Source organism: Crocuta crocuta, unplaced genomic scaffold, assembly GCF_008692635.1.
Source record: "Crocuta crocuta isolate KB4526 unplaced genomic scaffold, BGI_CrCroc_1.0 scaffold237, whole genome shotgun sequence".
NCBI lineage: Eukaryota > Metazoa > Chordata > Mammalia > Carnivora > Hyaenidae > Crocuta > Crocuta crocuta.
The window spans coordinates 1,673,286-1,690,141 of record NW_027531914.1 but is presented as its reverse complement, the minus strand read 5'-3'; the positions used below and the strand labels follow the sequence as shown (position 1 = coordinate 1,690,141).

The 16,856-nt window shown below is 36.8% G+C and overlaps 2 protein-coding genes across 7 annotated transcripts in view; one reads left to right on the top strand and one right to left on the bottom strand.

Annotated features, from left to right (window-relative positions):
- Window positions 1–3,044, top strand: part of LIN54 (lin-54 DREAM MuvB core complex component) — a 64,312-nt gene extending 61,268 nt beyond the window's left edge. For all 5 annotated transcript variants that reach the window (XM_077774752.1, XM_077774750.1, XM_077774753.1 and 2 more), the window contains one exon: window positions 787–3,044. In XM_077774752.1, the coding sequence (XP_077630878.1) occupies window positions 787–988 (202 nt within the window). In that variant the 3' untranslated portion in view covers window positions 989–3,044. The remainder of the gene's footprint in view (window positions 1–786) is intronic.
- Window positions 3,045–3,544: 500 nt separating this feature from the next.
- THAP9 (THAP domain containing 9) overlaps window positions 3,545–16,856 on the bottom strand; it is a 20,671-nt gene continuing 7,359 nt past the window's right edge. For both annotated transcript variants that reach the window (XM_077774792.1, XM_077774793.1), the window contains exons 3-5: window positions 16,491–16,794; window positions 14,573–14,723; window positions 3,545–10,864 (exon numbers count right to left, since the gene is read on the bottom strand). In XM_077774792.1, coding sequence (XP_077630918.1) covers window positions 8,887–10,864; window positions 14,573–14,723; window positions 16,491–16,794 — 2,433 coding nt within the window. In that variant the 3' untranslated portion in view covers window positions 3,545–8,886. The remainder of the gene's footprint in view (window positions 10,865–14,572; window positions 14,724–16,490; window positions 16,795–16,856) is intronic.

Below are 16,856 nucleotides of genomic sequence, written 5' to 3'. Positions count from 1 at the left end.
TTCCTTCTGTTAGGGTTGTTGAGTTTGTGGTGACTTTAAGTTGCCTGATTTGTCTCTGAAGGCTTTAAGACTCGGCTACATCAGCAAGCCTCAGTCAGGATGGATTGCTCTTATTTAATACCTAATAGTTTAGGTCTTTATGAATGAAACTCCTTATAGAGAACAGCATTTGGTTTCCCACCAATTTGGTTTTGTTTGCCAGGGTGGACAGTGCAGAATTTTGGTGTGCTTTCTGTTTTATGAACAATATGGGACTCTGGGAAAGTGCTTTACTTTTAGTGTTGTCCAGGAGATAGTGCTTTCAATTCGCAATTTTATTCATTCATTGAGCAAATATTCATGGAGTGTTTCTCTGTGTCAGGCAGTCTTCTAGGCTGTGAAGAAGTAATAGTAAATAAAACAAAGATTGCACTCTGGAAACTAAGATTCGTTAATTAGGAGTACTTTGTTATAGAATTATCCAGTCGACATATAGAATTAACATCTTTTTTTTTGTTAACCAGATAACCTAGTGTAGGTAATAAGACATGTATTTTATGTAAAATTGTATTTTCTGAATAGTGTTTTAAAAATACACAATAATAACACCAGGTCTAACTTTTTAAAGTGCTTTGGGATGTGCTTGTGCTCACTGCACAAACTCTAATGCTCAGTGTGCTGGTGAGTCACGAACGTGTCAACAGATATTCATGTGAAGCAAGGTCATCCACTGTTGCTGTTATTCAACCATCATCATCTCTCTCTCTCTCTCTCTCTCTCTCTCTCACTCTCAAAAAATCATTTCAGATTGCCATTTACATTTGTAACTAAAGAAGTAGCAGAAGCCACGTGTAATTGCCTCCTTGCCCAGGCGGAGCAGGCAGACAAGAAGGGAAAATCAAAGGCAGCAGCCGAAAGGATGATACTTGAGGAATTTGGACGATGTTTGATGAGCGTCATCAACTCTGCAGGCAAAGCAAAAAGTGACCCTTGTGCCATGAATTGCTAACTCTTGCACAAAAGACTGATAAATGGAACTGTACAGAAAATTGAAGGTCCAGGGATACTTGATTTTCTGGAAGATAATTTAACAATGATTGTACTGTTAACTCAGTCCTTGTGAGACCTGAAGTTATAATATTGAAAGAGAAGAAATTTTAAATGAGGAAATTCGTACATTTTAAATCTTCGTTAAATCTGTTTATGCCCCTTCTAAATTGAGATTTTCTTTATTGTATTATATAGATTTTTAATTTGCATGGGTTTCTTAAGAATTAGATGTTCTATCCTTCTGATACTATTGACAAATAGGACATTTATAAATTAACATAATTTATAATGTATGGCGTTGTATGACTTTGTTCCAGTAGAAAAAGCCAGAGAACCATTGGTGTTACCCAGTCATTCTTTGGTACCAGACCTAAGCAGATAGAATGTCTCCATAAACAAATTCTTATGAGACATATTCAGATGACATTTTGTGTTTAGAAAAGCACTACCTTTTTAAGAAAAAAACTTTTTAGCACAGATTCTGGAATAATATCCTGTTGTCACTTTGGGAATGTCAGAAGGGGAAGTAATCCATAGGCACACTTTTAAAATTAAAAAGTTTTTTAAAAAACAAAGTGTTGAGGAAGAGTAAGTAGTTCTCGATAGGCAAGGTGTTTTCTCTAAGAAAGAGTGACTAAGAGATGCTCTGGGATGTTTCCATTTTCTTTGAAGGAGGTGCTGTGTATTTGAAATGATAATAAATTGTCAGAGTGATTCCTGGGTACTGTTAAAAGTGAGAGGTGCATACAAATAGAACTTATCATTATGTAGTGATATAGAAACTTACATAATCATCAGGTATAAAATTTGACTTGGATGGGGAAGTAAAGAACATCAGAGCTCTGATAAATGAATTGAGGGAGGAACTTTTCATCTATACAATTCTCTTTATAGACTTTTGAACTAAGAGGTCACAATCCAGTGTAGGAGTCTTAACTTGATTTACTGAAAGGGCCTCCTAACAAAGCTTTCAAAATTATAGTGGGATTTCTTTTTATAAGGGAAGCTTAATATGGCATTATTTTTAGCCAGTGATTTGATAAGCTGAAGGTATGAGTGTTTTCTTATTATTATTAAAATAACCTAAATCATTTTCGCTAATTCAAAATTCAAAAGCTTTATGAATTTAAGAGCCTGTAATAGGACTCTGGATTTTATGACAAAAAAAAACCATGTTAGAATTCAGGCATTTTGTTAGGTACCTTAATCGTCAGTAATTATTAGTATATGATTGTTACATTTCCTACAAGGAATCTATAGTTGTATGTATTAAGTGTGTATATATGTTCATATGAACATGCAAGATATAGGCAATAGAAATTAAGTAATCCAAAAGAAGATTCCGTTATTCATTGAAGTATCTTCCTTTTGAAATCTGGATTTATAAAATTATAGTGCAGTAACTTTAAATGTAGATAGTGCAAACATTCTTAGCACCTCAGTCTAGTATGTTTAATTAAAATTTGTATAAATGTAAATTAGTGTAAGAGGATAAAATATCTAATCAAGTTATTTTTCAAAAGATTACAATACCTTTTTGGTCTAAACCTAAAGTTTGTTCATTTTGTACATATTCTGTGTTTAATTCTAATTGCACCTTTGTGATGTGTATTTATATACAGTGTGCAGAAAATGTTTGTGAAATTTGGATTACAATTGTAGATTATGTATGACAGCATTGCTTGAGAATGTCTTGCTTGTAAAAACTTGAAGGTGCAATCAAATGCTACTAGTTTTTCTGATTTTCAAGAAGCTATCTAAAGTATTAAGACTTTCCTTCCTGTGTAGTACTTACTAAGCAACTTTTTGTATTTAGGCATTTGCATCAAATTGCTGAACAAGATTAATATCCACATTAATTCAACAATTTTAAAAGACTATTTGGGGAGGGTGGGTATATAATTTTTTTAGCTCTATTTACATCCCAAAGTAGAAAGATTAAATTTATATTTACTAGAGCTATTCAAAGAATACACTTTTCTATATTGTAAAAACAGGACAGCAAAGTAAATCATACAGAAAATAAACATTTATACTATTCTGTAAAAAAAAAAAGGGTTTGCTTTTTTCTTTAAGAACACTTTTAACCATTTAACATACAAGAAACTTAAAATATCTGATTTTAAGTAAATTTGACATCACTTCTGAAAGCACACAAAAAATAAGTATCATTTTGCCCAATTATCATTAACCCAAAATTGCTTTGAAAGAATATGTCTTCTGTTTTCCACTGTTTAGGGCAGAAACTCAGTCTACTCTTTCCTTTCTTTTAATGTGTGATGTTTTTATGGTGAGCACCTACCTTTCTTAGTTTCCTTTTCTCAAGAATGAAAAGAAACCTGTAGGTCTTCTCTCTGGATTATCTGGGAAATAAAACCTTAATGTTGCCCATAATAAAACAAGCAGAGCAGCGACTTTAGGGGCAAGACTACTGCTTTAGCTTCCCTGTTCTTTGATTCAGACAACTAACATTTTCTAAGTCTTATGTAAAATGTGAATAAAAATAACCTATAGAAAAGTTTTCTACTTTTATTGTTCTGTAACACAAATAGCTAAGAGAATACTCGTTATGTAAACGCAGCTTCAAACTAGGACCTCTACCATCATGTTGCATTGTTTTTCAGCATTTTCTGTAGAAAATTCCGCAGGAGCAACCCAAAGGAAAGGAAGCCAGTCCACTAGAAAGCCTTTACCAAAAAAAAATTTTTTTTTAATGTTTTATTTATTTCTAGGAGAGAGAGAGAGAGAAACAGCGTGAGCAGGGGAGGGTCAGAGAGAGAGGGAGCCACAGACTGAAACAGGCTCCAGGCTCTGATCTGGCAGTCAGCACAGAGCCCGACGTGGGGCTCGAACCCACGAACTGCGAGATCATGACCCAAGTGAAAGTCGGACGCTTAACCGACTAAGCCACCCAGGTGCCCCTAGAAAGCCTTTACTATTGGAGTTATTTTCTACTATGTCAATTACTTAGGACTGTGTGTGTGGGTGTGTTTCCTTAATGCAGATTTTGTCATTATCTATAGACCAAACGTGAGGTTTTTATAATGCAAATTACTTTATAAAGTGAAAAGTATAAGGGCTTTTTTTCTATAAAAATTGTAAATAGTTTTATGAAAGCATTTAAGGCATTTTTTTTCTCAAAAGCATTAATATATTCAGTTCAGGGTAATATTTACTATAAGGCCACAGACTTTAATTCTCTGATTATATTATCAAATGAAGTCTGGCAATAGACAAAAAGAATGCATTGTGACCAGGCTGGCTTTATCTCAGGAATAAAAAATTGACTCAACATTCAAAAATAATCCATGTAATTCACTTTACGGATATAAAAAAGAAGTAAAACTGTATGATCATCTTAAAAGTTGCAGCGAACCTTTTGAAAATATTAAAAACTACTGAATTATATGCTTTAAAAGGGTTAATATTACAATATGTCAATTATATCTCAAATATTTTCCCAAAATTAAAAGGTACAGAAAAGTTATCTGACAAAATTCAAGACCCACTTATGACTGAAATGCACATACACACATACAAACTCTTCAGCACACCAGGAAGAGAAAGGATTCTCAACCTGAAAAGACCATTTACTAAAAAGCCTTCAGCTAATATATGAGTGGTGAAGACCGAAGGCTCCCCCTGCTAGACTAGGAACCAGGCACCAACTTTGTGTTGGCGGTCAAGTACAGTAAGTGGGGGAGCACAGGTTGGAAATGAGTAAGACAGTACGGGTAGATGTGACTGCCTAAATACAAAAGTCATAGTGATCTTTAAAGAAAAAAGCTAGAATAAGTGAGTTTAAGCAAAGTCAATATGTAAAATTGTATTTTACATAGTAGCAATGAACATTTAGAAACAAATTTTACAATTAGCATTTATAGTAGCACCACAAAACATGAAATGTAACATACACAAGATCTGTAGGTGAAGTGTAGAAAACACTGATAAAATCAAAGACTTTAAAAAAGGAGAGATCTACCATGTTCGTGAATTGGAACATTCAATATTATTAAGATATCACTTCTCTCCAAATTGATCTTTGGATTCCATAAAGCTCCAGCCAAAATCCCAGCAGGAATCTTTGTAAAAATCAACAAGCCGATTAAACAATATGTACAGAAAGGTACAATCAGAATAGCCAAACATTTCTGAATAAAGAACAAAGATGAAATTTCCACCTAACTTCAAGGCTCATATAAAGTCTAATTAATTAGGTCACTGTGGTACTAGAAAAGTGTCAGACCAATGGATCAATGGAACACAACAGAGCCCAGAAGTAGACCCATATATATATGGTCAGTTTTTGAGAAAGGTTCAAAGGTAATTCAGGGAAGAAAATAATCTTTTTTAACAAACAGTGCTGGGATATCCATATGTAAAAATGTGAATCTCAGACCAGAATTGACTGCAAATGGATCATAACCTAAATGCAAGACCTAAAGCTACCAAATACCTAGAAGAAAACCTAAGAAAAACCTCTGTGGCTTTGGGTTAGGCAAAGATTTCTTAGATATGAAACTAAGAAATATCCCTAAAAGAAAAACATTGATAAAATGGATTTTCAAAATTAATGTCTGCCCTTCAAAACACAATAAGGAAAGTCATAGACTGGCAGAAAATATTTGCAAAATGCATCAGATAATGCACTTACATCAAGAATACATAATAACTAACACTCAGTAAAATAAAGCAACCTTCCAAAATCGGGGCTAAAGACTTGAACAGACCTTTCACCTAAGAAGATTATGTGGATGGCAAATAATCCTATGAAAAGATGCTCAGCATTGTTAGCCATTAGGAAAATGGAAATGAAAGCCACAGTGAAATGTTAGTGTACATCTATTAGAATGGCTAATTCAAAACTGAACCCTGGCAATACCAAGTACTGGGAAGAAAGGAGAGGAACTGGAACTTTCATACATTTCTTGATGGGAATGCAGAGTGGCACTGTCACTTCACAAAAACAGTTCTGGCAGTTTGTTATAAAGAATAATGTATACTTACCATACTACCCATTGTATGAATGCAACACATTTTTATTCATTCAGTTGTACATTTAGGTTTTTTCACTTTTTAGCTATAATATGAAATTTTACATGGACATGTTATTTCTCTTGGGTATATTATATATATACCTTTCAGCAGAACTGCTGGGTGATAAGGTTAACTCTGTTTAACCTTTTGAAGAGCTGCCAAGCTGTTTTTCAAAGCATCTGCATTCCTACCAACAAGGTAAGAGGATTTCAATTTCTCTACATTCTTGTCAACATTTATTATCTTTCTTACTACAGCCATCCTAGTGGGTGTAAAGTGATACCTCATTGTGGTTTTGATTTGCATTTCCCAGATGGTTTATGATGTTGGGCACATACTCATGTTTTTACAACCCATTTGCATTATCTCCTTTGAAGAATGTCTATTTATGTTCTTTACCCATTTCTTCAAACTGGGTTATTTGTCCTTCATTATTGAGTTATAGGAGTTCTCTGTATATCCTAGATACAAGTCCTTTATCAGATGTGTGAGTAGTAAACATTTTCTCCCATTCTGTGGGCTGCTGATGGTGTCTTATGAAGTCAGTTTTATTGGTGACATCCAATTTATTTTTTGTTGTTCATGTTTTTGATGTCATATTTAAGAAACTATTACCTAATCTAAGTCTCAAAGACTTCTCTACTTTCTCCTAAGAGTTTTATAGTTTTACTGATTATACTTAGGTCTTTGACACGCTTAGAGTTAATACTTTTGCATGTGGATATCCAGTTGTTCCTGCTCTGTGTGTTGAAAAGTAGGAAGGATAAATTTCTGAAGACAATGTTTGTTTTCTCTGAAGAAACAAGGACAAAGGTGCTAAGTGGAAATTAGAAACTAAATTACCCTCATGAAATATGAATAATTTATTTTAAAAATCTGCTGTAAAGCATATTGTGTTAAATAAACTTGGTATCAGACTTGAAACACTTTCACTAAAGCAAGAGCAATTAACTGTTAAAGGCAGTGAAGGAGGGGCACCTGGGTAGCTCAGTCAGTTAAGTGTCTGACTTCGGTCATGATCTTAGGGTTTGTGGGTTCAGGCGCTGCATTGGGCTCTGTGCTGACGGTTCGGAGCCTGGAGCCTAGTTCAGATTCTGTGTCTCCCTCTCTCTGCCCCTCCTTGTTCTGTGTCTCTCAAAAATGAATAAAAACGTTAAGACAATCTTTTTAAAAAGTCAGTGAGGGAAATATTTCTGTTGTCAATATTTGTCCCATTTATCCAGCACTTAAATAAATGATACAGAACACTCATTTCTTAAACTACAGAGTATACATTAGTTAAATGCAACAGCAAAGAACATGAGACACCTATAGATATGAATCTAGTTTTAAGTAAAGATCTGAACAAATCTTGGATTTATAGAAGTAATAAGTTAAAGGTGGTGATTTACAAATAGGGTTCCTTTAAATAATATTTAACCTGGTGCATCTAAAATTCTATTGCAAACACAACCCACAATATTTAGACTTCTCAGAGATAGCTCTTGCATAAAATATACTACAACTCTGGTTACATCTCAAAACTTAAACCTTTGTTTGAGGTAGAACAAAACAGAAATATATCAAAATATATAATTTAAGGAGAATCTCAGTTAATGAAACTCAACTTTTGCCTAGTCAATCTTTTGCAGGTTTAAGTTTTCATATTAATTATACTTCATGAATATATTCACAAAGAGTAGATGTTTTACACACACAGGCGAATCACCTGCTTGTTTCTTCTTTTATAAATTTAAAACACTCCTCATATGTGAAAGTACATTCACCTATGTTTTTTTTTACTCATCTTTTCAAGTGTGGGTGTGACAGAATGCAGAAAATTGTCCTTAGTATGTTTCCATCTTCAAATCATTTAAGCTTCTAAATTTCTGAAAAAACTAATTATGTAATTAAGACAAATATTCTCATAACCACTGTCTAAACTGACCATCTTTTTCTAATTTATTAATTGCATGGTGTGAAGTCCCATTATTCATTTAACACTGAAAATATATTTCAGCCTCCCTGCAAAACACAAGGACACTTCAGAAGAACTTGAAATAAGGCTTCTCCTCACTCTCTGATGAGCATCGGGCTCTTCCAGTGAAGTCAAATAAGTATCCACTCTATTATTCTAAAGTAGTATTTTGAAGTCCAACAATGGATTGTGAAAATGACATCACCTATGTATTTCTCAGACTACATTCTCTGGCTTCGTTGTAGCACCCGGAACCATTTCCTGGGTCATGTTTACCTTCTGTCTGATAAAGCCTAAGTATTTCCACTTTAGGGTACCCTGGCAAAGGGATTGTGTGGTATTTGGTATTTTCACTTGGCCTAATTTTCAAACCACATCTTAATTTTCACATGTAAGTAAAAATTACATCCCAGGTTTTATATTCCTTTTTCTTTTTTTTTTTTTTCCTGTCAACATTCTTAAGAGCTGTAAACCAAAGCTCTTTTAGGGAAGGAAGTCTATTTATAAAAGAAGTCAATGTTTTAATGACTCTTAGTTGTTCGTTGTTCTCTTGTTTTAAAGCAGACTGGACAAGTTGAAAAGTCTGTCCAGTCATGTTACTCAGTCTTACAGTCGTATATTCAAAGGCAGCATCTGTTGGCTGGTCTGCTCCTACTGACTTACTGCTTCCTACATTCTGAGTAACTGAAATGTTGCAAACCATACCAAAGTACAAGCAGATTTTATAAAATGCATAATTAGGAATTCTAATAAGTCAGAATTACAAACTTGTCACTGTGCAGAATGGTCAATTTATAAAATATGGTAGGTTGAACTCTAAATGCTGACCAATAATTCTTCGTGAAACTTTTATTTTAGGTGCCTCATTTGAATGGATATCCATCATTACTTAACAAATGCCTGAATTTATTGGTATTAGCAAAACTTGAACATCTGTAATCCTGTAAAGATGACCAGTGTTTCCTTGAAAAGGTTTTCATTTCAATTCTTTCTGAACGGTGTTTTAAAGGGTACTGAGCTACATCTTTAGCTCTGATCTTTAAGAAACAGATTATTATATCCTTTAGTAACTTTACAAAGTGATTGATGGCACACACTTCTCCATCAAAGAGATGCTCATCTAAATCTACAAAAAGATAAATATGCCCAGAAAGCTCACATAAAATTTTCTGCTGAAGATACAATTCTCTCTGTTTAGGAAGTAGTTCATAGACTGCCATTCTTGAATGGGTTCTTACAACTCGATCACAAATATTTATGACTTGACATAGACTTTGTGAAGGGAAATGTAAACCATTCTTCTTTTTAACACACAAGAGAGACCCAATTTTAGCAACCTTGAGATCTGATGCATACAGTGCACTGATGCACTCCTCACAAGTTAAAAGAGCTGATAACTTATTTGCAACATAACTGGCACAACAGGTGAGTTTTCGCTGGTGATCTGACAGATCTAGCAACGCCTCACTTAGCGAACAATTAGACCAGTCTCGGCAAATATCGTCTTTGTGAAAAAGAGTCTTCATACTGCTGACACCATACTGACGCTGAACAGTCCAGAGTGCCAAGTCTGTCCTTCGAGCAATTGAAATGTCAAGGATGCTTACTTCACTTAGAAAAACTTCATCTTGTGATCTGTATCTGGTCTCCAAATTATGGTAAGCTTTCTGGAATGCCATACAGGTAGGGGTAGAGCTGGTTACTAATACCTGTCTAAGCATCTTGAGAAATAATTCCAGATGATCTTGACTGAATTTATAAGTCAGAAGATATGGAAAAGGCATGACCTTTGGGAAAACGTAATTCTGATAGAGCCATTTTAAGCTCTCCGCGTTAAGCAAAAATCCCAGGAATCCTAGTTTTCGCTTACCTTTAATTATTTGATTGTTGCTAGCGTCAGATAATGTAACAAAGATAGTCTTGGCTTCAATTAACACACGATTGATTTTACTGTAAGTTTCAGGCAGTAGAGGTCCTTTAAGTCCCTTTCCATAACAGTTCCTACTATTAAAAATGTCAAATAGGTTGTTAATTAAGCGTAAAAAATGGACAGTACCAATACAGTTTTGAAAAGGAGGCAGACCTAACGACAGCAAGCACTCCAATGCGCTGGCCACGCTCTCACTGAACAGCTGGGCAGCACAGTTCGTCTTCAGCACGTGGTGTTTCAAATTTGCAAGTTTTCGTGGGAGTCCTTCTATGTTTGCTAATTCCCGGTCCCCCAGCGCCACCAGGTCCACAAGGTGCTGCCAATGTGCTATGCCATTAATAAACTGAATGCTCTGAAAATTCTGAAATGCATTTCTTATTAATCTGAGCAAGTGGCAAGAGTCAAAGAAGTATGCAATCTGCTGACTAGAAGATGAGGGATGCTGAAATGTACACTTCATGTTGTCCCCATCAATATGTATCCCCAGTGCTTTGGCCATCTGAACGCTGTGAGCTGTAGCATCGGAGGTGACGGCCAGAACTGTGATCCCTATGTCACTCAGTTTGCCAATGCTAAGACGAAGCAGCTGAGCCTGCAAATATCCAGATGCCCTGTTAACAAAAAAATAACCGAGAGGCGTTCTCCAGTGACCAGAAATACCCACTGCCATTAACAGAATAGTTTCGGACGCGAGGGGCGTTTCATCGGCATCAAGTATGCCGAGGCCAAAGTCCATAAACCCTTGTAAATGGTGACTGCTGGGATCCCACTGAAGTTGTTGCTTGAGAGATATGCCTTTTATTATCAGTGAACAATACTGATAGAGTTGGTCTCCGTTCTCTACTCTTCGCTGAAGAAAAGAAAAAATGTTGCTGTTGAAGCCTGGACTGGGTTTGCATTTGGATAGCCATCTGGGAGATACAAAAAATAAAAAACATAAAACTCAAATGAAGAAATAAAAAAAAAAAAAGGAAAAAATACCTTAAATGCTGCTAAGTAGCTTCAGATTCCTATAGAAACAAAGCCAAATATAAGTAGCCAAATTCTATGGACATTTTCAAGCATGTATTCAAATAGTTACCATAAAATACTAAGATAACAGAGAGGCTTAGACATGAACTAAGTATTTCAATATGCAAACACACCAAGAAACAGTTTTAATTGCTCATCTACTTCTTTAAAATGTATACAAAACAATTACCCGGTTTGTTGTAATTGTGATGTTTGTATCATAAACCAGCCTTAGCTGTAAATTCAATGAAATGAGAAAACTGCTGAAGGGGAGGGAAACTTTGAGAACATCTAGCAAATCTACCTCATTTTTCAGACTAGGAAACGGGGACAGAGGGAGAGCTGAAGCCACATGGCCCCTGCTATGCTGTTAGGTGTGTACAACCCAATTTCTGCGTGTCCTGCCTGTGCTTTTCTCAAAGCTCCTTGTGGCCTCAGAGCTGTGCACTCGGGGACAAGGAAGGCGTCAGCATCTGTCTGCCCTACGCCAAGTGCTTACACTACTACCTTAGGAGTTCTTTTGTAGTGTCCCTGCCCTTTCCAGACTGGTTATGCTTTCTGATTACAGCCATGTTGGTGGCTGTCTTCAGAATCCTCTTCACTCAGTTCTAACTTACCTCTGATTTGTTGTAGGGGCAGGAAAGACAGCCCCCCAATTTAAGGACTGTCTAAAATAAGATGAACTGGATTCTTAAGTAGAGACTGATGTATTCATCTTAGCTAAAGTTTACTTCTGTAACTCAAATGACTTTTGGGGTTGTTACCTTTCTGATTGGGGGCTATATTCTAGACTGCCAAGATTTCTTCCTGGACAGTCGGCCTCTAACTGAGATTTTCATGTACCTTGCCCTAAGTATTTCAGGACAGAGCTTTCCAAATATTTTGCTGCAACCTAAAAGTTCCATAAATGAAATTTACCCTCATTACATGCCATGCATACACATATATATAACATATGTGTGTATATAATGCCAATTATGACCCGGTAAATTGATTTCAAGATGCTCAAATGAGTTTGAAAAACTCATTTACAGGATGCAAAAGACATATTTCAACTTTAAATTGCTTATAACCTAATTAAGAGACAAAAAGACTTGGGGCGCCTGGGTGGCTCATTCGGTTAAGCATCCGACCGACTCAGGTCATGATCTCACAGTTTGTGGGTTCAAGCCCCGCATCAGGCTCTGTGCTGACGGCTAGCTCAGAGCCTGGACGCTGCTTCAGATTCTGTGTCTCCCTCTCTCTCTCTGACCCTCCCACGCGCACGCTGTATCTCTCTCTCTCTTTCAGAAATAAATAAAACATTAAAAAAAAAATAGAGACAAAAGGACTAATCAGTCGTTTATATTTTAAAATAGGATGGAATAGGGGCGCCTGGGTGGCTTAGTCGGTTAAGCGTCCGACTTTCGCTTAGGTCATGATCTCGCAGTTCGTGGGTTCGAGCCCTGCGTCGGGCTCTGTGCTGACTGCCAGCTCAGAGCCTGGAGCCTGTTTCAGTCTGTGACTCTCTCTCTCTCTCTGACCCTCCCCTCCTCACGCTGTCTCTCTCTCTCATAGAAATAAAACATTAAAAATAAATAAATAAAATAAAATAAAATAAAACAGGATGGAATAGTAAGATAATGAGAAAATATAGGAGTGGCTATCCACTGGGGTACTGCAGCCCACTAGTATGTTCAATATCCTTTGCAAATGGGTCTCCAAATTTTAATTGTTTACATTTTTCCTTGTATCAGGATTGACTCTCACATGAACACCAAAGATACCGTGTTGCACACAGAGTCAGTATGTTATGAAACTACTTGATGCCTTTATGTACAAGTTTTTAGTTTAAATACGTTTTTTTAAAATCTTGTTCTTTGAGTTGATTTTTAAGTGGAAATCTAAATGGTATCTTTTTTTTAACATTTTCTTTATTTGAGAGAAAGAGAGGGAGAGAGAGAATCCCAAGCAGGCTGTGCACCAGCAGCACAGAGCACAAGGTGGGGCTTGAACTCACAACTGCGAGATCATGACCTGAGCTGAAATCAAGAGTCGATACTTAACTAACTGGGCCAACCAGGTGCCNTTAGAGCTCTTCCTGAGAAGAGGCATCATGCCAAGAAGAGTGTTTTTCTTTAAGACCATCAGCTCCACTGGCACTCTTTCTCCTTCTCAAATAACAGTAAAAAAACAACAACAAAAGACTCTTGCAGCTCCTCTCATGGTCTGTCTTGTTTACCTCTGACTCTCTCACATCACCTTACCTATAGAGGGAGCTAATAAACTGGAATGAATACCTAAATAGAAAATTACAGACAAAGAAAATCTACCAGATCATACCATATGTATCACTTTTATGATAAGGAAGGCTGAGGATGTTATGACATTCCTACAAAAGATATGTGAAAACAAACTACCTTAAAGACCCAAAGAACTAGAATTGTAAGCAGCACAGCTCTGGAAAGGTTCTGGATATAAAGAATTCAAGGGAAAACTGAGAAAGATCCAACATCAGCACTAAGAAAATTATAGAGATGACTGACATGGGCTAAGAAATAGAAAAATATATGACAAGCAGAAATTAGTGAAGGAGGTACCTATCTCATTGCCTCAATTTCCCTTCTTTAAAATGGGGGGGTAGGGGGATGGTGGACTATATGATCTCTTAGAGTTTCTCCAGTTCAGAGTCCCTCTGAGTCTGTTTTAAAGTTGAAGCAAAAAGAAACCCAGAGGTTTCTTCCAGGAAGGAGAGCTGCTGCCATTCCTGGCTGGCCTCTGTCGCACCTGCACTGAATTAAATGAAGTACTGCTCTTCAGACAGCGACTTAGCGTCCACTGCATTTCTTCCTTCCATCTATTCAAAACACTCAATGATGGGGGAACGCTTGGGTGGCTCGGTTGAGCGTCCAACTTCAGCCAGGTCATGATCTCGCAGTCTGTGAGTTTGAGTCCTGCATCAGGCTCTGCGCTGACAGCTCAGAGCCTGGAGCCTGTTTCAGATTCTGTGTCTCCCTCTCTCCCTCTGCCCCTCCCCCACTCATGCTCGGTCTCTCAGAAATAAACATTTTTTTAAAAATTAAAAAAAACCCAAAAACCAAAAAGCTCCATGACCATTCAGGCATTCCTTCTCTCTACAAATATTTATCAAGGGACCATTGTGCTCCAGGTACAATGCAGAGTTGGGAGTTCGGTGGTAGTGTAACAGAAAACCCGATGCACCTCATACTTGGGCAGCTCACAGTCCAGTGGGGAAGACAGTGTTTTAAGAACTATGATTCAGGTCTGGGGCGCCTGGGTGGCTCAGTCGGTTAAACGTCCGACTTCAGTTTGGGTCATGATCTCACAGTTCGTGGGTTCGAGCCCCAGAGGCTCTGTGCTGACCGCCTGCTCAGAGCCTGAAGCCTGCTTCGGATTCTTTGTCTCCTTCTCTCTGCCCCTCCCCAGCTCACGCTCTGTCTCACTGTCTCTCAAAAATAAATAAATGTAAAAAAAAAAATACATAAAATAAACAAATAAAAAGAGAAAACGGGACTAATAAATGAGTCTGAATACAAACTGCTTCAACAGATAAAATGCAATTAAATAATAACTTGTTTTATTTAACATCTAAAAAGTAATTCACTTACGTCCTGAGGATGGAAGAATGAGGCAGCTTGAGAATCTTTCTTACGTAATCATAGACTTTGCTACTGCACAAGTAGAGTGTACATGCAAACTGTTTCATTTCTGTGGAGTACTCAGCTGTTTCTCTCCAATTATACAATTCCCACTTAAAATCTGTTAAAATAAATTTATTCTTTGTGATGAAGAATATGTTTAGTAACATTTTCAGGTACAGATCACAGCATTTGAATATAAAAAGCAGTGGGCTTCCAAATCCAAATCCCATCACAGTTTAACTGAGTTTGTTCAAAGGTTAATATCCAATCTTAGGGCCTCTTGACCAATTTATCCTGTTCATACTGGATTGTGTCACTCAAAAGAGGGAAGAAAAAAGTTTCAACTTGAATCACTATGTTTTACTATTCACTGGCAGCCTATGTAGAGAATTTTAGAGAAACAGAGAAGAAAATGAAATAACTGGATAAAATTAAATCTCTGGATTATGAGTACATTTATTTATTTTGCTCCCTGGTTACTATTTATCTGAGGGTAAAAATAATACACAAGAAACAATTCCGGCAATAGGATGCTATTCAGATTAAATTGATGACCTTGCCTACTTTCAGGGGGTAAAAATCCTCTCTTCCTGGTGGGGATCCCTGTTTATTACCTCTGTTCCCCTACTGGAAAACCACAAAATATTCTCCTCCTTTGGAGATACCTGCTTTTTTCTAGAAGCAGAACATACTTATTTTTTTTACCAGGATGTAAATTCAAAATTTCTGCTACTTTCGTCAAAGAGTTAGTTGGCAACACTTATTCTGTCCCTTTTCAAATATCCTGGTTTACAAAGAAGGGAGTAGGTAGTCTTTCCAATGGACATGTATATCTTCTATAGGATATTTTAGAAAATAATATATGGAGACTCAAAGAATTTTCAAGCTTAAAGGGAATTGGAAGATTATCTGGTTCGACTCCACTGCAAAAACACTTCAGTGATAAAGTATGTAGCACTTAAATTGTTTAAGAAGAATTTGCAGTAAAATGAGTAAGTGCTTTATAAGAAATCAAAAGTATAGTATGGTATAAACCATATCATCTAACCTCTAGGTAGTAGGATTATGTGTTACTTTTATCATCATATATTTCTTTGCCTTTCCTTAATAAACACATTACTTTCAAAACTGGAAACACAGGGGCGCCTGGGTGCTCAGTTGGTTGAGTCTCCGACTTCGGCTCAGGTCATGATCTCGTGGTTTATGGGACTGAGACCTGCGTCGGGCTCTGTGCTAACAGCTAGCTCAGAGCCTGGAGCCTGCTTCTGATTCTGTGTCTTCCTCTCTCTCTGTCCCTCCCCTGCTCACTGTCTCTCTCAAAAAATAAATAAAACACTTAAAAAAATAAATAAATAAAATAAAACTGGAAATACGTAAAAGGATTTTGGTAATTACTTTTCCTTCTTTCTGCTTACCCTGAGACTTCATGTCTCAGCTAAATGCATGTTTTCATAGGCAACAGCAAAGTAAATACTTTAATGTTATTTCAGAAAAGGGAAACATCATGGGCGTCACCGGGTGGCTCAGTCAGTTAAGCATCTGACTCTTGGTTTCGGCTCAGTCATGGTCTCACAGTTCATGATTTCGAGCCCTGCTCTGGGCCCTGCACTGACCGCACAGCATAGAACTTGCTTGGGATTCTGTCTCCTTCTCTCTCTGTCCCTCCCACATGAACGTGCACACGCACGTGCTCTCTCTCTCAAAATAAACTTAAAAAAAGAAAGAAAGAAAAAAGAAAAGGGGAACCCCATACCTGAAAACTGTGCTCGTAGCAGTCTCCTTCTCTCTCTGTCCCTCCCACATGAACGTGCACACGCACGTGCTCTCTCTCTCAAAATAAACTTAAAAAAAGAAAGAAAGAAAAAAGAAAAGGGGAACCTCATACCTGAAAACTGTGCTCGTAGCAGACACTCTGTTTCTTCAGAAAGTAGTTTTTCTTCTACAAGTGCATCAATTAATCGTAAGCCCTTTCTCTTCTTGATCATCCTGTAGTTTTTTACAGAAACCAGTCTTTTTTTGGACACTTGTAGCATCTGCTGCACCTCAGCTAGTTTCTCTGCACCAATTGTCAGAGGTCTTTTTAAACTGTAGTTATGGTCCTCAGTAGCAACCTCTTGAGAATTATCAGGAAGTGGCTGTTTTAGAATTTTCTGTCTTGCTTTACCTTTAAGGTGTACACCTTGAAGAACCTACAACAGAAATACAAAATTAAGGTTACTTTTGAAATTATCACAAAGAAGATGGTCTATAA